At 36.8% G+C, this 18,264-nt stretch overlaps 1 protein-coding gene across 1 annotated transcript; it reads left to right on the top strand.

Moving 5' to 3' along the window:
* The first annotated feature begins 2,598 nt into the window (after window positions 1-2,598).
* On the top strand, window positions 2,599-2,949 carry LOC140158667 (uncharacterized). The gene has a single exon (XM_072181848.1). The coding sequence runs from the start codon at window positions 2,599-2,601 to the stop codon at window positions 2,947-2,949; it is 351 nt and encodes a 116-aa protein (XP_072037949.1).
* The last annotated feature ends 15,315 nt before the right edge of the window (window positions 2,950-18,264 follow it).

The following is an 18,264-nucleotide window of genomic DNA, read 5'->3' as shown; positions in this document are numbered from 1 at the left end:
GAACAACGAAGAATGTCCTTTTGATATAAAATAATTTTGATTTTTTGAAATTCGCAAATGATGATTTTTACTTAAAGTGTAGGTCATTTTGGGGAAAAAAATCCATATTTTCAATATGCTTCCAGCTATACATACACTTTAAGAATATGTCATTAGATTTATAAAATTTACTTCGAGGACTGTTATATAAAAATATGAAAAATATCAAATTTTAATAATTTGTCAAAAAATTACAGTTTTTACAGAATTAATTTTCACTTAATTCCAAAAAAAATGGCGTATATAAGATTGAAATAAATTCTCTACCTTCTATACTAGATCAATTGTGACGCAAGTTGTTATCAAAAATTGTTGTGATAGATGTACAGTTAATATTCATATATTCCATTACCTATCTGATGGTACAGTTTTTACACAGAAAATATTTATTTGAAAAACCTGCCACTCGGCTTTTTCCGGAAAGGTCAAAGGGTCGCCGTGACCTGTGCAATAATTACAATTCAAATGTTTCTTATTCTAACAGCAAGCGTTTCTAAAATGCAGTATGGCGAAATGTGGTGTAATTTTTGGTTATGCATACCTGTACAAAATACAATGCCTGGTAACCACCACTTGAACAGGATTTAGCAAAAGCAAACAAAGACCAGAGCTATTAAAAGTTCTATAGCCATCTAAGGTAGAAGCTTATTATCCACTTCAACAATAGGATTATTGATTAGTTTTTGACTATCAAAATGAGACGGATGTCGGGCCAGCTTAAGTTACCGATGAATATGCCCTTGGTACACATTTTATATCGTAACTAAGAATACAATTTAGGGAATTTACGGCTCATTTGTGCTGCCGGGTCACATTTGTGCGTTTCTCGTTGAAAATTATGAAATCAACTTTTTAGACTCCCATCTTCACCTTCTTTTCTGGTAAAATTTCGAAGAAAACAATCTTATTCTGTTATGATATGGTTGATGATGCTGATAGATTGAAATCATTTCTTCATAGAATTTCCAATCTAACAATGGTTATTTAGTCAAACAGTAGTTTTAACCCTGGCCCTGATCATATTGATGATGAAGCACAAACTGAAGATCAAATGTGACAATTGATGTTTATGCCTTGACTTTGGAACACTTTTGATATTAATCAACTGGTTGTTTTCCTTGGGTTTGCAGTTACCATGGTTACAATGTGAAGAACGACACAATGTTCAGATAGCTTTTACTGGTTTGATTTCTGGGGCAATATTCTGTGACCTGAAAGGCTGTTGGAGCAGTCTGGATGGTTGCAGATCTCAAGAACATCGAACCTACACCTCCAGGATTGTCTACAGATAAGAGCAGAATAAGGGTGAGGTATTGACAGAAACCTCAATCGACAACACGCCCTGCCAGCACGTCGATTTATGGCAAAAAACATTCATGATTATGGAAAGTAGCACAACTAGAGGCCGCAGAGCACTCTATCAACCATGCCTGATCATAATCTTTGGTTATCCAACCATGCAGAAGCTGTAAATTGCCTAGTCATAACGCTCAACATGACGTCTTGAAGCCAAAGCCTAACGGAAACGTCAAGATTGAGACGGGGAAAATGGCTGGACAAATGTTGAATATTTGTACTTATAATACAAGGACTCTGAGAACAGAGGGAGTATTTGAAACACTGTTGGATAAACTACAAGAATTCAAATGGGATATCATTGGATTAGCAGAAACCAAGAGAGAAGGACAGGGGATTGTTGACCTACAGGGAGGAATGTGGTTATATAATCATGGCAAAACTGAAGAGGACACAGAAGAAAAAGGAATTTGATTTCTTGTACTTCCGATTATGTCCCAGAAATAAAAAGCTACTCCAACAGAGTAGCTGCACTCGACCTTCATTTGACAGGAAAAGACCAAATAAGCATTATCCAAGTTATGCGCACACTAGCGAACATGTACATGATGAGATAGTAGAAATATTCTATGAAGACGTGAGTAAGGCAATAGAAGCCAACAAAGGAATTTGCAGCACAGCATAAGCTGTTATAGGCAACACATTCTTCAAGAAAAATAAAAACCGCTATTGGACATGGGAAAGCCCCAATGGACACCCCAGAAACCAAATAGACTTTATTCTCAGTAGCCAAAAGGAATTATCCAGGACTGTGGAGTTATCACAAAAGTAGATATAGGACTTAAATTTATCAGAAATGAAAAGCAAATCAGAAAAGCAAGATTAACATCCTACGACTAAAAGAGAAGAATTGAAAAATCGCTTTGAGGGACTAGACATTGAAGAGTTGGATTTAGACCAAAAATACCAAATTATATCCAGCACTGTGATGGAAATGGCAGCAGAAGTAGCTCCACAAGGGAAGAGGAGGAAGCAAACAACTGAGGAGGACAAAGAGAGGCCCTGGACAGAAGGAGGAAAGAATTGAGAGAAATTATCGACAAATCAATACCCGAAAAGAGCGAATATAGAGAGCTCGTCAAAACTGTGAGGAAAAAACGTAGACAGAGGATAAGAAAGAAGAGAAAAGAACAAATAGAAATCAGTCTCAAAAGTGGACGAGGGCCTCAGCATATTGCAAAGCTGAACCGGAAGAAATCAAGAATGCACCAAATGAGACAAAAAGACGGTGTCTTGACAAATGACAGGCAAGACATACTTAGTGTATGCGCAGACTTTTATCAAGACCTGCATAGTTCCAAATCAAATGAGGCAAAACCAAATACAATATCACCAGACATATCAGCCATCCCAAGTATAACACAAAAAGAAGTGGAAATGGCGGTAAAGGAGATGAAAGACAGCAAAGCACCAGGAACAGATGACATTACTAGTGATATAATCAAGATTGGAGGAGAGGGGATTACTCAACATTTAGCTGGACTCTATAACCAAATATTGGATGAAAAAAGGATACCAGTTTGCTGGAAAGAGGCAAAACTGAATCTCCTTTAAAAGAAAGGTGAAAAAACAGACATAAAAAACTACAGACATATCAGCCTGTGTTCACATGTGTACAAAATTTTCACAAGGATAATACAGAACAGAATAAAAGGAGTGCTTGATGAAAACCAACCAAGAGAACAGGCAGGCTTCAGAAGTGGATATTCCACAGTAGACCATCTGCATGCCATCAACCAACTTATCATTGCTTATTGAGAAGGCAAATGAATATAGTTTGAAGCTATGCATTGGATATATAGACTATATAAGGCCTTTGACTCAGTGGAACAAAAAGACCTCTTTACAGCACTACGTAAAGTTGGAATCAATGAAGGGTATGTCCAAATTCTTGCGGACATCTACACAAATGCCACAGCCAAAATCCACATATTTTGGCTTTTGGTTTAGGTAAAAACGTTTTAATAACATTGAAATGTCGGGTTATATAAAGGTCATGATAACGTTTTAAAACGTTTTGTATGAAAACACGCTACAACAATATTTTTAAAAGTATAAAAAAAATGTTATTGTAAACTATTTTTGCAAACATTTTTGCCAAATATTGTGTCAATACTTAAATAACATTATGTTAAAATATTTGAACCCAGCAAACACATAAATGTTCTTAAAATGTTTTTTTTTTTTTTTTTTAATAACATTTAAATGTCGGGTTATATAAAGGTCATGAAAACGTTTTAAAACGTTATTGATAATATTTTGGGCAAACATTTTTCGCAAAATATTTTTTCAACCCCAAAATAACATTATGTTTAGAATGTTTTGTATCAAGTTTTCAAAAATGTTTTTGGAATGTTATTAAAACGTTTTATACCCTTTATATAACCCGACATTTAAACGTTTTCTCTAAAACATTTTTGTTTGCTGAGCAGTAGATTATCAAAAATGTTTTTTAAGGTTATGAAAACGTTTTATACTCTTAATATACCCTTTATATAACCCGACATTTAAACGTTTTCTGACAACCTTTTATAACTTTTTGCGAATGATGTCGAAAACGTTTTGAGTTTGCTGGGTAATATCCCCAAAAATATTCACTACAGCAATGGAAGATATATTCAGAAAGCTGAACCTACAGGAGAGGGGGGTCAACATAGATGGCGAGAATCTAACAGATCTGAGATTTGCAGATGATGTAGCTTTGGTGACAACATCAGTAAAGGATATGGAGGTCCAGTTAAATGATCTGAATAAAGGAACTAAAAAGATTGGACTGAACACATACAAGGGCAAAACAAAATATATGACAAACCACCAGTCAGAGGATGTCATTGTAGTTGAAGGGGATGTTATCGAAAAGGTGGATGGTTATAAATATCTCGGCCAAACAGTGAAGATGGAGGACAACACCAGGGAAGAAGCTTTGATCAGAATAAAGGCAGGCTGGAGTTGCTTTGGAATATTTAAGGACATTCTATGTGATAAAAAGTTACCAATGTATCTGAGAAGTAGAATGTTTAACCAGTGTGTATTGCCAACAATGACATATGGGGCAGAAACATGGACAACAACCAAGTACCTGGAACAGAAACTACAAACAGCCCAAAGAGCAATGGAAAGGAAGATGCTACACATTACCTTAAGTGATAAAATTAAGAACACTGAAATAAGACGTCAAACTCAAGTCAAAGACATTATGGTGAAACTCAAAAAAGCGAAATGTAGATGGGCAGGTCACCTTGCACGAAGGGAAGATAACAAATGGACTAAACGGCTTACAGGATGGCAACCAAGAACAGGGAAAAGATCAAGAGGATGACAGAAGAGGAGGTGGCGTGATGACATTACTGCCTACATGGGACCTACATGGACAAGAAATGCAAGATACAGAGAACAGTGGAAGAAGAATCATGAAGAGGGCTACGTCCAACAATGGTCGAACACAGCCTGGTGAGGTGAGGTGAGGTGAGGTGAGGTTTGATTTCTGAATCTGATCCGAGCCTCGCCAAATTCACACGGGAGATCAAGAAAAATACGAGGAGTGTTCTAAGCAACCTTCGGTTGAAATCTGAGGTCGAAGGTCAAATGTCAAATTTTTTTAACTTGGTCCGATTGGGAATCCTTGATATGGTGGGTGGAATCCTTGATATGAGGGGAATACGGAGGTCGAAAGTCACAGGTCAAATTTGTAAACTTTGTCCCGTTGGCCTTAAACTTGTCCAAATTCATACGGGAGATCGAGAAAAATATTAGAAGTGTTATAAATAACATTTCGTTGAAATCGAAGGTCAAAGGGCAATTATTTTAAACTTTGTCCGATTGGTTAAAACTTGGTGAGTGGAATCATTGGAGATCAAAGATCATATGGGGACAAATGTCAAAGCATGTCAGATGCAACATGAACTTGGTAAACTGTGTATTCGCGTGTAACATAATTTTATTGACATTTAAACACACAATGACATTATGTCGGGCATTTTGTTCCTGTGTTGTTTTCGCATTACGCGGGCTTTGGATGTCGACATTTTCCCATTAAGCACTGTGCATGTGTATTTCTCCCCCAGCAAACGCTGGAGGCGCATCGTATTATGAATCGACCGTATTATTGATATTAAAGATACATACATCTACACAACTTACCGGAGTAAATAATTTCAGTAGTCAAGCGCTGATGCCATCAGGGCCTGGAGCAACGCTCTGCAGGGTCTATTGTTCTATTGTTTCCGATTAGAGCGTTGACATATTGGAAAATGTTGCCAATCAATATTCATGAGAGTGTACATTCAACGTCCAGTTTGCGAAATTGGGTGAGTTGTGTTTGGTAGGTGTGAAATACATCTGACTGGGCGTTTTAATTACGTAACGAATAAAGGCATTGACATCATCGAATGACTGTCCAGTGTTATTATGTGTTTAGTTATTATATAGGCCTAATAACTATTATTAAATGTATTCGTCATTCCTTTCTTTTCCCTTCTCTGTACTTATTCTTTCATAGGCCACACTTTATCACTCCCTCGCTCTCATTGTCCCTCTCACCCTCCCTCTCTCATTCCCATCATTTTCCTTATATCTCTATTTATCTACTTGTCTTTATTATATCTCTTTATTTCTCCTTCCTCCAGCCCTCTCTCATTCTCCATATCCTCCCCCTCTTCCTCCCTCCTCCGTCCCAAGACTTCTCACAGAGGTGAATCTGCCCCTCCCCAACCCCCTCCCTCTTTGGGTACGCCACTATTTCTATACCAATCTCCTTCTTAAAATCAAATTAAATGGAAATTTCTTTAAAACAACCTTTATAGGCCTATACTTATACTTAAATGTATACGTATAGCGATTACCATTATAGTGTAATATAGATATATGGACTGGATATGGCAGCCTTCATACATTCTAATAATATCGATCAGCAAGAGCATTCAATTTATTTAAATGAAACGCCTAACGTCGGGTGGGTGGTAAAGATGATTGCATCGACAGCTAAAGCCTCCTTATAGAATTCAGACCCACACAAGCACACATTTGGGATACGTGAGTACAATGGTACCACTTTACACATGACTGCCCTTACACATGACTGTAGTGTGGTCACTTATTGATACTCGCCTGTTGTGTAGAGCGTTAATATGATGCCGGATCAGTGACCAATTTAATGGCGGAACCCCTTTATTCGAAACAATGGTACCACTTTTATGAATAGCCTGTCGCAACTTCTAATCGGCATCAAACGAACAAAAGATTATATAATCTATTGCGACTCTATTTCTATTTAAAAGCTCTTTGGCCTGGAGGCTTAGAGTTATCAAGTTTGGAGAGAATTTCAAGCACCTCAGCACCATCCGTACTCTTGGTCGAAAGTAACAACATTCCAGGATGGTCAGCACACTTGTCAATCACATCAATCCGGTCAACTCAACATGATTGGTAATGGAGTTATTGTTATCGAACAAAAGAAGACACCGGTAGAGGGAGCAGCCTTCTTTGACAAAAGACCAGAATCTTTTGGGGGTTTGACCAACATCATGCAAGAGATTTGATATGACCATGATGAACTAGAATATGTTCTTTTCACTTCGTAATTGACCTTGTTTCTAAAGTTCTTTTATTTTTTCTGGATATAATAATGTAGCAGCTTTGTATCTACGCCGGAATCTACGGCTACTTTCTGAGTAGCCTGATCATAATTTTGGTTATCCAAGAAGCGCACTGGGCACAACATCATTGACAACAGCAACAAAAAGGTCTTTGAAATTATTCCAAGCATAAACATCAGGTGAATCGGTGAAGCAAAAATCCCAAGGTGTATTAATTAGGGTTTGAAGAAAGACATCAGTATAGTATTGAGTTTATTAGCTTTTTATTATACAATATAATTAAATTTGACGGCGTTTGCAAGGTTGCTGTGTTTAAGGGGTACATTACCCCTCGATAAATTTGGTCTATTTTTGCATTTTTCTCAAAAATAATATACAGGTAACAAAGTTATGTATATTATAGAGGCTACGTCCAATTACACATGGAATTTCAGTGACACAAGCGGTTCGTTATTTATGATAAGAAATAAGGTACCGCTATGATATTCATTTCTATCATCTATACTGAACCGCTTGTCGTAAGTCACTGAAATGTCAGTGTAGTAATTGGAATCCTTGCCCCAATAATATACATAACTTTTGTTACCAGTGCATTATTATTCTTTGATAAAAATGCAAAAATAGTCACAAATTTACCACAGGGGTGTAGTACCCCCTTACAGAAAGTTTAAATATAATTATGTCATTGTCGCTTTTGCCCAATGTAGGCAATGAATTAACAGACTGACACAAGGAGTACTAATCATACTAATGTATAGTGCATGACCAATTGATTACTCTCATCAGTATGAGATCGCCGACGTCGAATAACAAAATTTGAAAACTTTGTCCCGTTGGCCTTAAACTTGTCCAAATTCATACGGGAGATCGAGAAAAATATTAGAAGTGTTATAAATTACATTTCGTTGAAATCGAAGGTCAAAGGGCAATTATTTTAAACTTTGTCCGATTGGTTAAAACTTGGTGAGTGGCATCATTGGAGGTCAAAGATCATATGGGGACAAATGTCAAAGCATGTCAGATGCAACATGAACTTGGTAAACTGTGTATTCGCGTGTAACATAATTTTATTGACATTTAAACACACAATGACATTATGTCGGGCATTTTGTTCCTGTGTTGTTTTCGCATTACGCGGGCTTTGGATGTCGACATTTTCCCATTAAGCACTGTGCATGTGTATTTCTCCCCCAGCAAACGCTGGAGGCGCATCGTATTATGAATCGACCGTATTATTGATATTAAAGATACATACATCTACACAACTTACCGGAGTAAATAATTTCAGTAGTCAAGCGCTGATGCCATCAGGGCCTGGAGCAACGCTCTGCAGGGTCTATTGTTCTATTGTTTCCGATTAGAGCGTTGACATATTGGAAAATGTTGCCAATCAATATTCATGAGAGTGTACATTCAACGTCCAGTTTGCGAAATTGGGTGAGTTGTGTTTGGTAGGTGTGAAATACATCTGACTGGGCGTTTTAATTACGTAACGAATAAAGGCATTGACATCATCGAATGACTGCCCAGTGTTATTATGTGTTTAGTTATTATATAGGCCTAATAACTATTATTAAATGTATTCGTCATTCCTTTCTTTTCCCTTCTCTGTACTTATTCTTTCATAGGCCTACACTTTATCACTCCCTCGCTCTCATTGTCCCCTCTCACCCTCCCTCTCTCATTCCCATCATTTTCCTTATATTTCTATTTATCTACTTGTCTTTATTATATCTCTTTATTTCTCCCTTCCTCCAGCCCTCTCTCATTCTCCATATCCCTCCCCCTCTTCCTCCCTCCTCCCTCCCAAGACTTCTCACAGAGGTGAATCTGCCCTCCCCAACCCCTCCCCTCTTTGGGTACGCCACTATTTCTATACCAATCTCCTTCTTAAAATCAAATTAAATGGAAATTTCTTTAAAACAACCTTTATAGGCCTATACTTATACTTAAATGTATACGTATAGCGATTACCATTATAGTGTAATATAGATATATGGACTGGATATGGCAGCCTTCATACATTCTAATAATATCGATCAGCAAGAGCATTCAATTTATTTAAATGAAACGCCTAACGTCGGGTGGGTGGTAAAGATGATTGCATCGACAGCTAAAGCCTCCTTATAGAATTCAGACCCACACAAGCACACATTTGGGATACGTGAGTACAATGGTACCACTTTACACATGACTGCCCTTACACATGACTGTAGTGTGGTCACTTATTGATACTCGCCTGTTGTGTAGAGCGTTAATATGATGCCGGATCAGTGACCAATTTAATGGCGGAACCCCTTTATTCGGTACCACTTTTATGAATAGCCTGTCGCAACTTCTAATCGGCATCAAACGAACAAAAGATTATATAATCTATTGCGACTCTATTTCTATTTAAAAGCTCTTTGGCCTGGAGGCTTAGAGTTATCAAGTTTGGAGAGAATTTCAAGCACCCCAGCACCATCCGTACTCTTGGTCGAAAGTAACAACATTCCAGGATGGTCAGCACACTTGTCAATCACATCAATCCGGTCAACTCAACATGATTGGTAATGGAGTTATTGTTATCGAACAAAAGAAGACACCGGTAGAGGGAGCAGCCTTCTTTGACAAAAGACCAGAATCTTTTGGGGGTTTGACCAACATCATGCAAGAGATTTGATATGACCATGATGAACTAGAATATGTTCTTTTCACTTCGTAATTGACCTTGTTTCTAAAGTTCTTTTATTTTTTCTGGATATAATAATGTAGCAGCTTTGTATCTACGCCGGAATCTACGGCTACTTTCTGAGTAGCCTGATCATAATTTTGGTTATCCAAGAAGCGCACTGGGCACAACATCATTGACAACAGCAACAAAAAGGTCTTTGAAATTATTCCAAGCATAAACATCAGGTGAATCGGTGAAGCAAAAATCCCAAGGTGTATTAATTAGGGTTTGAAGAAAGACATCAGTATAGTATTGAGTTTATTAGCTTTTATTATACAATATAATTAAATTTGACGGCGTTTGCAAGGTTGCTGCCTGTTTAAGGGGGTACTACACCCCTCGATAAATGTGTGTCTATTTTTGCATTTTTCTCAAAAACTAATAACATACTGGTAACAAAAGTTATGTATATTATAGAGGCAAGGAATCCAATTACTACACTGGAATTTCAGTGACCCAAGACAAGCGGTTCGTTATTTATGATAAGAAATAAGGTACCGCTATGATATACCTCATTTCCTATCATATATACTGAACCGCTTGTCGTAAGTCACTGAAATGTCAGTGTAGTAATTGGAATCCTTGCCCCAATAATATACATAACTTTTGTTACCAGTGCATTATTATTCTTTGATAAAATGCAAAAATAGTCAAATTTACCACAGGGTGTAGTACCCCCCTTACAGAAAGTTTAAATATAATAATGTCATTGTCGCTTTTGCCCAATGTAGGCAATGAATTAACAGACTGACACAAGGAGTACTAATCATACTAATGTATAGTGCATGACCAATTGATTACTCTCATCAGTATGAGATCGCCGACGTCGAATAACAAAATTCACAATAGAAATTGGCCAAATATGATCATAATGGTCATTTTGGGGAAAACAAAATGTCCAAAATGACCTTAATGTCTTGATTAGGGATCAATTGTATTGTGTTGTATTGTATATTGTATATTTATTAACAAATCACATAGCAGCCAACGGCTGAATTGCATGACATTTACATTAAAAATAGCATTATGAAAAATACATATATTATAATTAAAACACTCAAAAACATTTAAAACATGAAAATAAATAAGAACACAATAGAATTGCACTTGACTGGATTTGGAACAATATCAAAAAATAATTGGCAAGAAAAAAAAAACTACATTGCTTTTAGGAGGTTGATCAGATCAATAAAACTGATTTGTGAACAATCTGCACCGTATTTTATTTTATTATATAAAAACATAAAAGCATATTTAAGTAAAAATATTTACATTCAGGCTTAAATATAACACTGCTAAACATGATGTAATTCAGAGGGAATTCCATTCCAAAGACGTGGAAGGAAACAAACATAGAATTAAAGAAAGGTGGTGCAAAAGCCTAGAATTTTCCAAAACCTCATTGATTATTTTAAAACCAAAAACTAATCTTTGACACTTCAAAACATCCTAAAGTTTAATCAATTTCAGATCTACAATCCTCTTAGAACATGAAGGACGATCTTCAAAATCAACTTCAGGAAAATTTTGCAGAACAAAGTACGTGTGATTTTCGTCTAGATTTTCTCCAACCTATCAATATGATTCCTTTGAAATGGAGACCAGGCACAAGCACAATAAACAATATGAGACAAAATAAGAGAGTTGTAAAGATTAAGTAAAGCAACGGAGGTCATATTTCTGATACATCTAACTATGAGATCAGAGTTTTAAAAGTTTATTAGCAACATTACCAATATGAGAATCAAAGGAATGGTCAGGAAAGCAGCTTGATTTCATCCGATTCTCAAGTTTAAGTTCATCACTGCCCATACATTCACCTTCAGAAACCACGCCCTTGGAAATAATCTTTGCTTACGCATGTACAAGAACTTTTGAATACATCGAAGAAGATGACCCCTAATTACCATAGAATGAAGTTTACCAAGCAAAGCATTGTGATCGATTTCATCATGTTTATCAAATGTAGAACTAAAATCCAAGAAGATACCATCAAAACCAAATTGATTATCAGACAAAATACCATTTTCATTGACGAAGTTCATTATACGAGAAGAAACTAACTTTTCCATAACCTTACCCATGATGCTTGTTAATGAAATTGGGCGGTAACTACTTACATCATCCTTAGGCTTTTCAGAACCCTTATAGATATGGACCACATTGGTCTCTTTCCAAGCACTAGGGACTTGACGTTGCTGTAGAAACAGATTAAAAAGACTACATAACACGCATTACAACAAACCTTTAAGAAGTATGCCATCAAGACCAGGAGATTTGGATGAATCAAGATTCTTAAGAACATCCACTTCTTCGCATATGCTCAAACGAAAGGGGGCTGCACCATGGAAAGGAATAGAATCAGTCAAGGAATCAAGATCAATAGGTTCGTACATGAAAAATGAGTATGGACGTCAGCAATATCCTATGGATAAGTAATTACATCATTATCAACAGTAAAACAAGTTTTTTCAGAACACTTTTTGGAAGAAGCAACATGTGGTTATCAAATGCAGAATTAAAATCCAAGAAGATACCATCAAGAAGCCAACATTTACGATCATCCCATGATTTACTAAGCAGATTTAAAAAAATTTGACAACATTTGCTTACAATTACACCTGGGCACCATGGGAGAACAATGCCAGTGCATTGAAAGATTAACCCAGGTTAAATAATAAATAAATAAATAAATAAATAAATAAATAAATAAATAAATAAATAAATAAATAAATAAATAAATAAATAAATAAATAAATAAATAAATAAATAAATAAATAAATAAATTCTGACCCTGCGGAAACCAAATTGATTATCAGACAAAATACCATTTTCATTGACGAAGTTCATTATACGAGAAGAAACTAACTTTTCCATAACCTTACCCATGATGCTTGTTAATGAAATTGGGCGGTAACTACTTACATCATCATTAGGCTTTTCAGAACCCTTATAGATATGGACCACATTGGTCTCTTTCCAAGCACTAGGGACTTGACGTTGCTGTAGAAACAGATTAAAAAGACTACATAACACGCATTACAACAAACCTTTAAGAAGTATGCCATCAAGACCAGGAGATTTGGATGAATCAAGATTCTTAAGAACATCCACTTCTTCGCATATGCTCAAACGAAAGGGGGCTGCACCATGGAAAGGAATAGAATCAGTCAAGGAATCAAGATCAATAGGTTCGTAAATGAAAAAATGAGTATGGACGTCAGCAATATCCTATGGATAAGTAATTACATCATTATCAACAGTAAAACAAGTTTTTTCAGAACACTTTTTGGAAGAAGCAACATGTTGTTATCAAATGCAGAATTAAAATCCAAGAAGATACCATCAAGAAGCCAACATTATTTTACGATCATCCCATGATTTACTAAGCAGATTTAAAAAATTTGACAACATTTGCTTACAATTACACCTGGGCACCATGGGAGAACAATGCCAGTGCATTGAAAGATTAACCCAGGTTAAATAATAAATAAATAAATAAATAAATAAATAAATAAATAAATAAATAAATAAATAAATAAATAAATAAATAAATAAATAAATAAATAAATAAATAAATAAATAAATAAATTCTGACCCTGCGGAAACCAAATTGATTATCAGACAAAATACCATTTTCATTGACGAAGTTCATTATACGAGAAGAAACTAACTTTTCCATAACCTTACCCATGATGCTTGTTAATGAAATTGGGCGATAACTACTTACATCATCCTTAGGCTTTTCAGAACCCTTATAGATATGGACCACATTGGTCTCTTTCCAAGCACTAGTGACTTGACGTTGCTGTAGAAACATATTAAAAAGACTACATAACACGCATCACAACAAACCTTTAAAAAGTATGCCATCAGGACCAGGAGATTTGGATGAATCAAGATTCTTAAGAACATCCACTTCTTCACATATGCTCAAACGAAAGGGGGCTGCACCATGGAAAGGAATAGAATCAGTCAAGGAATCAAGATCAATAGGTTCGTACATGAAAAATGAGTATGGACGTCAGCAATATCCTATGGATAAGTAATTACATCATTATCAACAGTAAAACAAGTTTTTTCAGAACACTTTTTGGAAGAAGCAACATATGGTCAAAATAAGGGAAAATGCATATCTTCAATATAAAAGGTCAAAATTTTCAAATGATGGACGACTTTTCCTCCCAGCTACATATACTTTAAGTACATATCATCTATAAGTTAACTTCGAGCTCCAAATTTGATGATATTTATCTAAAGAGTTCCTATCCTTTTCAATGGCATGAGGATTTGGTCACATTCTTGGTGCATGTCGTGCCCATGGGTCACGTGTATATTTATAAATACGTATTTATAAATATAGTCGAAGGTAGCTGGTCAGATCCCACGACCAAGCTGTCAAAAATTCCTTGCCATCTTGTTCACGGCAAGAGTTCATGACAAGTCTTTGTTTACAGTAAGACCAAGCAGGTCAACACTATCTGCCTGTTCCAGAGTTGTTCCGAAAAAATGGAGCCTAGGATGACTAGTTGGAACATCTCAGCAGTTGGAAGTAGTGGTGGTCTTGCACTTTACGGCTCCAAACAGAACATTGCATGTGCTTGCCCATGTCTCTATTGCCTTAATGTCTACATCCAGTGATGTTGCAGCTTGGACTTCATGGATGACATCAGGGCTACATCATCTGCATATAGAATGATTTATAAGTCCGGTAGTGATGTCATCGATGCAGATAATAAACAGAAGTGGTCCAAGGATGGAGCCATGTGGGACATCAGCATTAATAGGGGTTTCAGTTGATGAAATCCCATTCAGTGAGACTCTCATTGTGAGGTAGTCTTTTAACCAATTGAGCAGCTAACCAGTCAAACCAAGAGCAGATAGCTTCGCCAGCGCCAATAGACCGGGATGCCATACACAAAAGCCTTGCTGATGTCCAGGCAGGCAACTCTGCTTTCCTCTCTGTCATTGATGGAGTTTGATAGCTGCTGGGAGACATATGTTGGGGCATCGGAAATGGAATGATCAGCCCTGAAGCCATATTGCTGCTTGGATATTAGCTGATGTGAGTCTAGGTGGCGCCACATAGTGTTGAAAGTAAGCACATAGGGCGATAGTTGCTGGAAGAATGCCTGTCACATTAGCGTAGATCCCGGGGGAGATGGGGGAATAAATCTCCCAATATTTTGCTACGAGGGGAGGGTCCATACAATCACCACCACCGATGTTGACGCCTGTATATGGGTTTCTGACCAAATTAACCTCATTGGCCATTTTATTATCCCCCCCAAAAAGCAAATTTTTGCGCGCTTCGCGCATTTATTCCACTTTTGTAGCATATTTCACCAATTTAGCTTCAATATGCCAAAAATACTGTACCATAAACTTCTTTTGTCGTCAAGAAAAAATCCCCCCATGTCAAAAAGTAATCTGCCCCACTCGCCTGTCCCCTTTCTTGTGGCATGGGATGACATTAGCAACCTTTCACTTGTTAGGTAAGTGACCTTTGCCAAAGCATTATTGGTTGGAAGAGACGAGCAAGTGGGGTAGCAAGCTCTTGGGCAGCGGTTCTAAGCACATAATGGATGGAATAACATCTGATCCAGAAAGAGATATGAAATGATCAATTTCCCCTTTTTATTTTCGTATTGTTTAGTTTTATTATTAAAATCTGCGTGACATTTTCTTTGAAATCCCTCTATATTATATTTAGGTTTCTCTTATGTATTGAATATTGATTAGCAGCATTTTCCAATATGTCAGCGCTCATATCGGACACAATAGATGAATAGACGCTGCAGTCCGTTGATGAAAAATATAATATGATTCCTTGCACATCTGTCTTACATCTTCCATTCATCTGCATGGTACTCATATTCATGCTAGCGTTTGGTATTTAAAAACATCGTCTAAATTTTAGAACGAAGGATATGGTTGCAATAAAGCAATGCCGAGTTAGAAATTGCTAACACGCACGTGATTGTATTATATTAAGATACTGTGATACTTGATGATAAAAGAAATACAGTATGGAAAATGGAAGAGATGGTGGTATAAATTGAATGTGAAAGGCGCGTGCGTTACCTATTAAATTAAAGATCACGCTTACTTTTATAAGAGGGGGAGAGCGAGAGAGAGAGAGGGGGAGAGAGAGTAAAACAAAAGATTTGATATAAGAACGGAAATGAAAACGCTTGAAAAGTGGTACGAATGAGGTTGAAAGGCTGAAGCGAGTGCACTTTGCTACACAGACAGACATTTACGTGTTTTATATTGCCTTTATCCTGCAACAATGTGACCATTTCATTTTTGTTTCTAAAAAGATATTACCTGTTCGCAGCAGATATTTTTATATCAATACGGGTCACGTTCAGGATTTATTTTTACCAGTGGCGTAGCTAGACGTATATGGCAACCGGGGGCAAGGATACAGAACGACTCCTTACCCCCATTTCAGAAATAATTGCTCCGCGAAACTTGCACATGCCAATAACGTGGTTCTAATTTGGTCTTAAAACTGTCTAACAACTTTCTAATTATGGTGAAGTGCGCACGGAGAGCGCGGAAAGTTTGATCTATTAGCGTTAAATTGGTCGAATCAGCGCCTCCTAATGTCTGCTGTGGCATGTTCTTCCTTGTAATAAGCAGGTTTTGTATTATTTATCAACTTTGTGACTATCTTGCTTTGTTCGCAATAAAGTTAAAGTTAAAGTTAAATGTTGGGTTCATTTTGGTTTTTGTGCCATTGACGCTCCAGTTGATGCCCTTCCTGACGAGCTTTGTGAATGTTATTATTGTAACAAGGGTATCTTGGACGAATAGTTCGGCTTCTTTCAGTGCTCGGGCGTGTTTGTCAATAATGGTTGTTAAAGATTCCTCAAAATCTTTGCAGGCTATGTGAATGTCACTAAGGCCCGGTCACACTATGACGGACGATAACCAACGAAAGGTGACGAACGTGAAAATCACAAAATGTTGACGGCAAAGCGACGGCAAAAAGAGGAAAAACAAGATTCGCCGACGAGTGGGAACGACCTTCAGCGACAACACGACGGCAAGGGACGAAAGGCTGCGACAGGAAACGGAGACTAGTGACCAAAACCGGACGTTGTCTGGGCGGCGAGTGACGATGTATCGACGGAGCCCGACAACAAGCAACGAGGTCAGACGGCTGGCAGCGGATTTGCTTGCGGCAAGGAACGGCAGCTGACAGCGGCCGACATCAAAGCCTGTGTGTGTGCGGGTCGTATAGTCCACTTTTAGTCCACAATATCAACAATAATCAAAAATATTAAAATCAATATCAATAATAATCCAAACTATTAATACCTATATCAATAATAATCAAAAAAATTAACATCAATATCAATAATAATCAAAAATATTAATATCTATATCAATAATAATCAAAAATATTAACATCAATATCAATTATCATAATAATTAATATTAATATTAATAATAATAAAAATATTACACATATCAATAATAATCAAAAAAATTAATATAAATATCAATAATAATCAAAATATTAAAATCAATATCATTAAAAATCCAAACTGCTATATCAATATCAATAATAATCAAAAATATTAACATCAATATATCAATAATGATCAAAAATATTATCATCAATATCAATAATTATAAAATATCAATATCAATAATTATCAAAAATATTAACATCAATATCAATAATTATAAAATATCAATATCAATAATTATCAAAAATATTAACATCAATATCAATAACAATAAAAAATATTAAATTTTTTTATTATTATTGATATTTCTTTATATATGAAATTCGAAATTGCATCGTGCCGGACAGTCTATTGAAATCGAACTGACGTCAAAAAATGTAAAAATATGGCACAAAAAGTTTTAAATCGTGGACCATCGTTTAAATATCGTAACCCATCGCAGACCACCGTTTCAATGCCGCAGGTACTCGCAAACGACCCGCCACCAACAGTCAACATCCGTCACCCTCCGGACAAAATTCGCAAGACACTGCCGCACCAAGATCGTTACAATTTCGTTACTTGCCACAATGTGTCGTCAGGGTTCGAGATGTGAAGTCACTTGCTGTTGTTTTTTCGTCAATGGTTGTTGACAACGACTACCAACGAAATTGTGACGACCTCAAAACGACTAAAGACGGCTTCGCACGGTATGGAGACGTCAAAGAAATGAGGGTTGCGGTCTCCAACGAAATCTGAACGGAATCACAACTACTTCTTTTGCCGTCACAAACTTTTCAACATGTTGAAAATTTGCCGACGAACGCGACGAATAATTTCGGCCGTCTGCGGTCGCTAAAGACCCGGTCACACTATGACGGACGATAAACAACGAAAGGTGACGAACGTGAAAATCACAAAATGTTGACGGCAAAGCGACGACAAAAAGAGGAAAAACAAGATTCGCTGACGAGTGGGAACGACCTTTAGCGACAACACGACGGCAAGGGACGAAAGGCTGCGGCAGGAAACGGAGACTAGCGACCAAAACCGGACGTTGTCTGGGCGGTGAGTGACGAAGTCTTGACGGAGACCGACA

The sequence above is a fragment of the Amphiura filiformis genome, chromosome 1, assembly GCF_039555335.1.
Source record: "Amphiura filiformis chromosome 1, Afil_fr2py, whole genome shotgun sequence".
NCBI lineage: Eukaryota > Metazoa > Echinodermata > Ophiuroidea > Amphilepidida > Amphiuridae > Amphiura > Amphiura filiformis.
The sequence above is the reverse complement of the archived record's forward strand: the minus strand, read 5'-3'. Positions and strand labels throughout refer to the sequence as shown.

What these genes read in the sequence shown, in the direction of transcription:
- LOC140158667 (XM_072181848.1), top strand. Translation starts at nt 2,599, where the DNA reads ATGCACCAAATGAGACAAAAAGACGGTGTCTTGACAAATGACAGGCAA.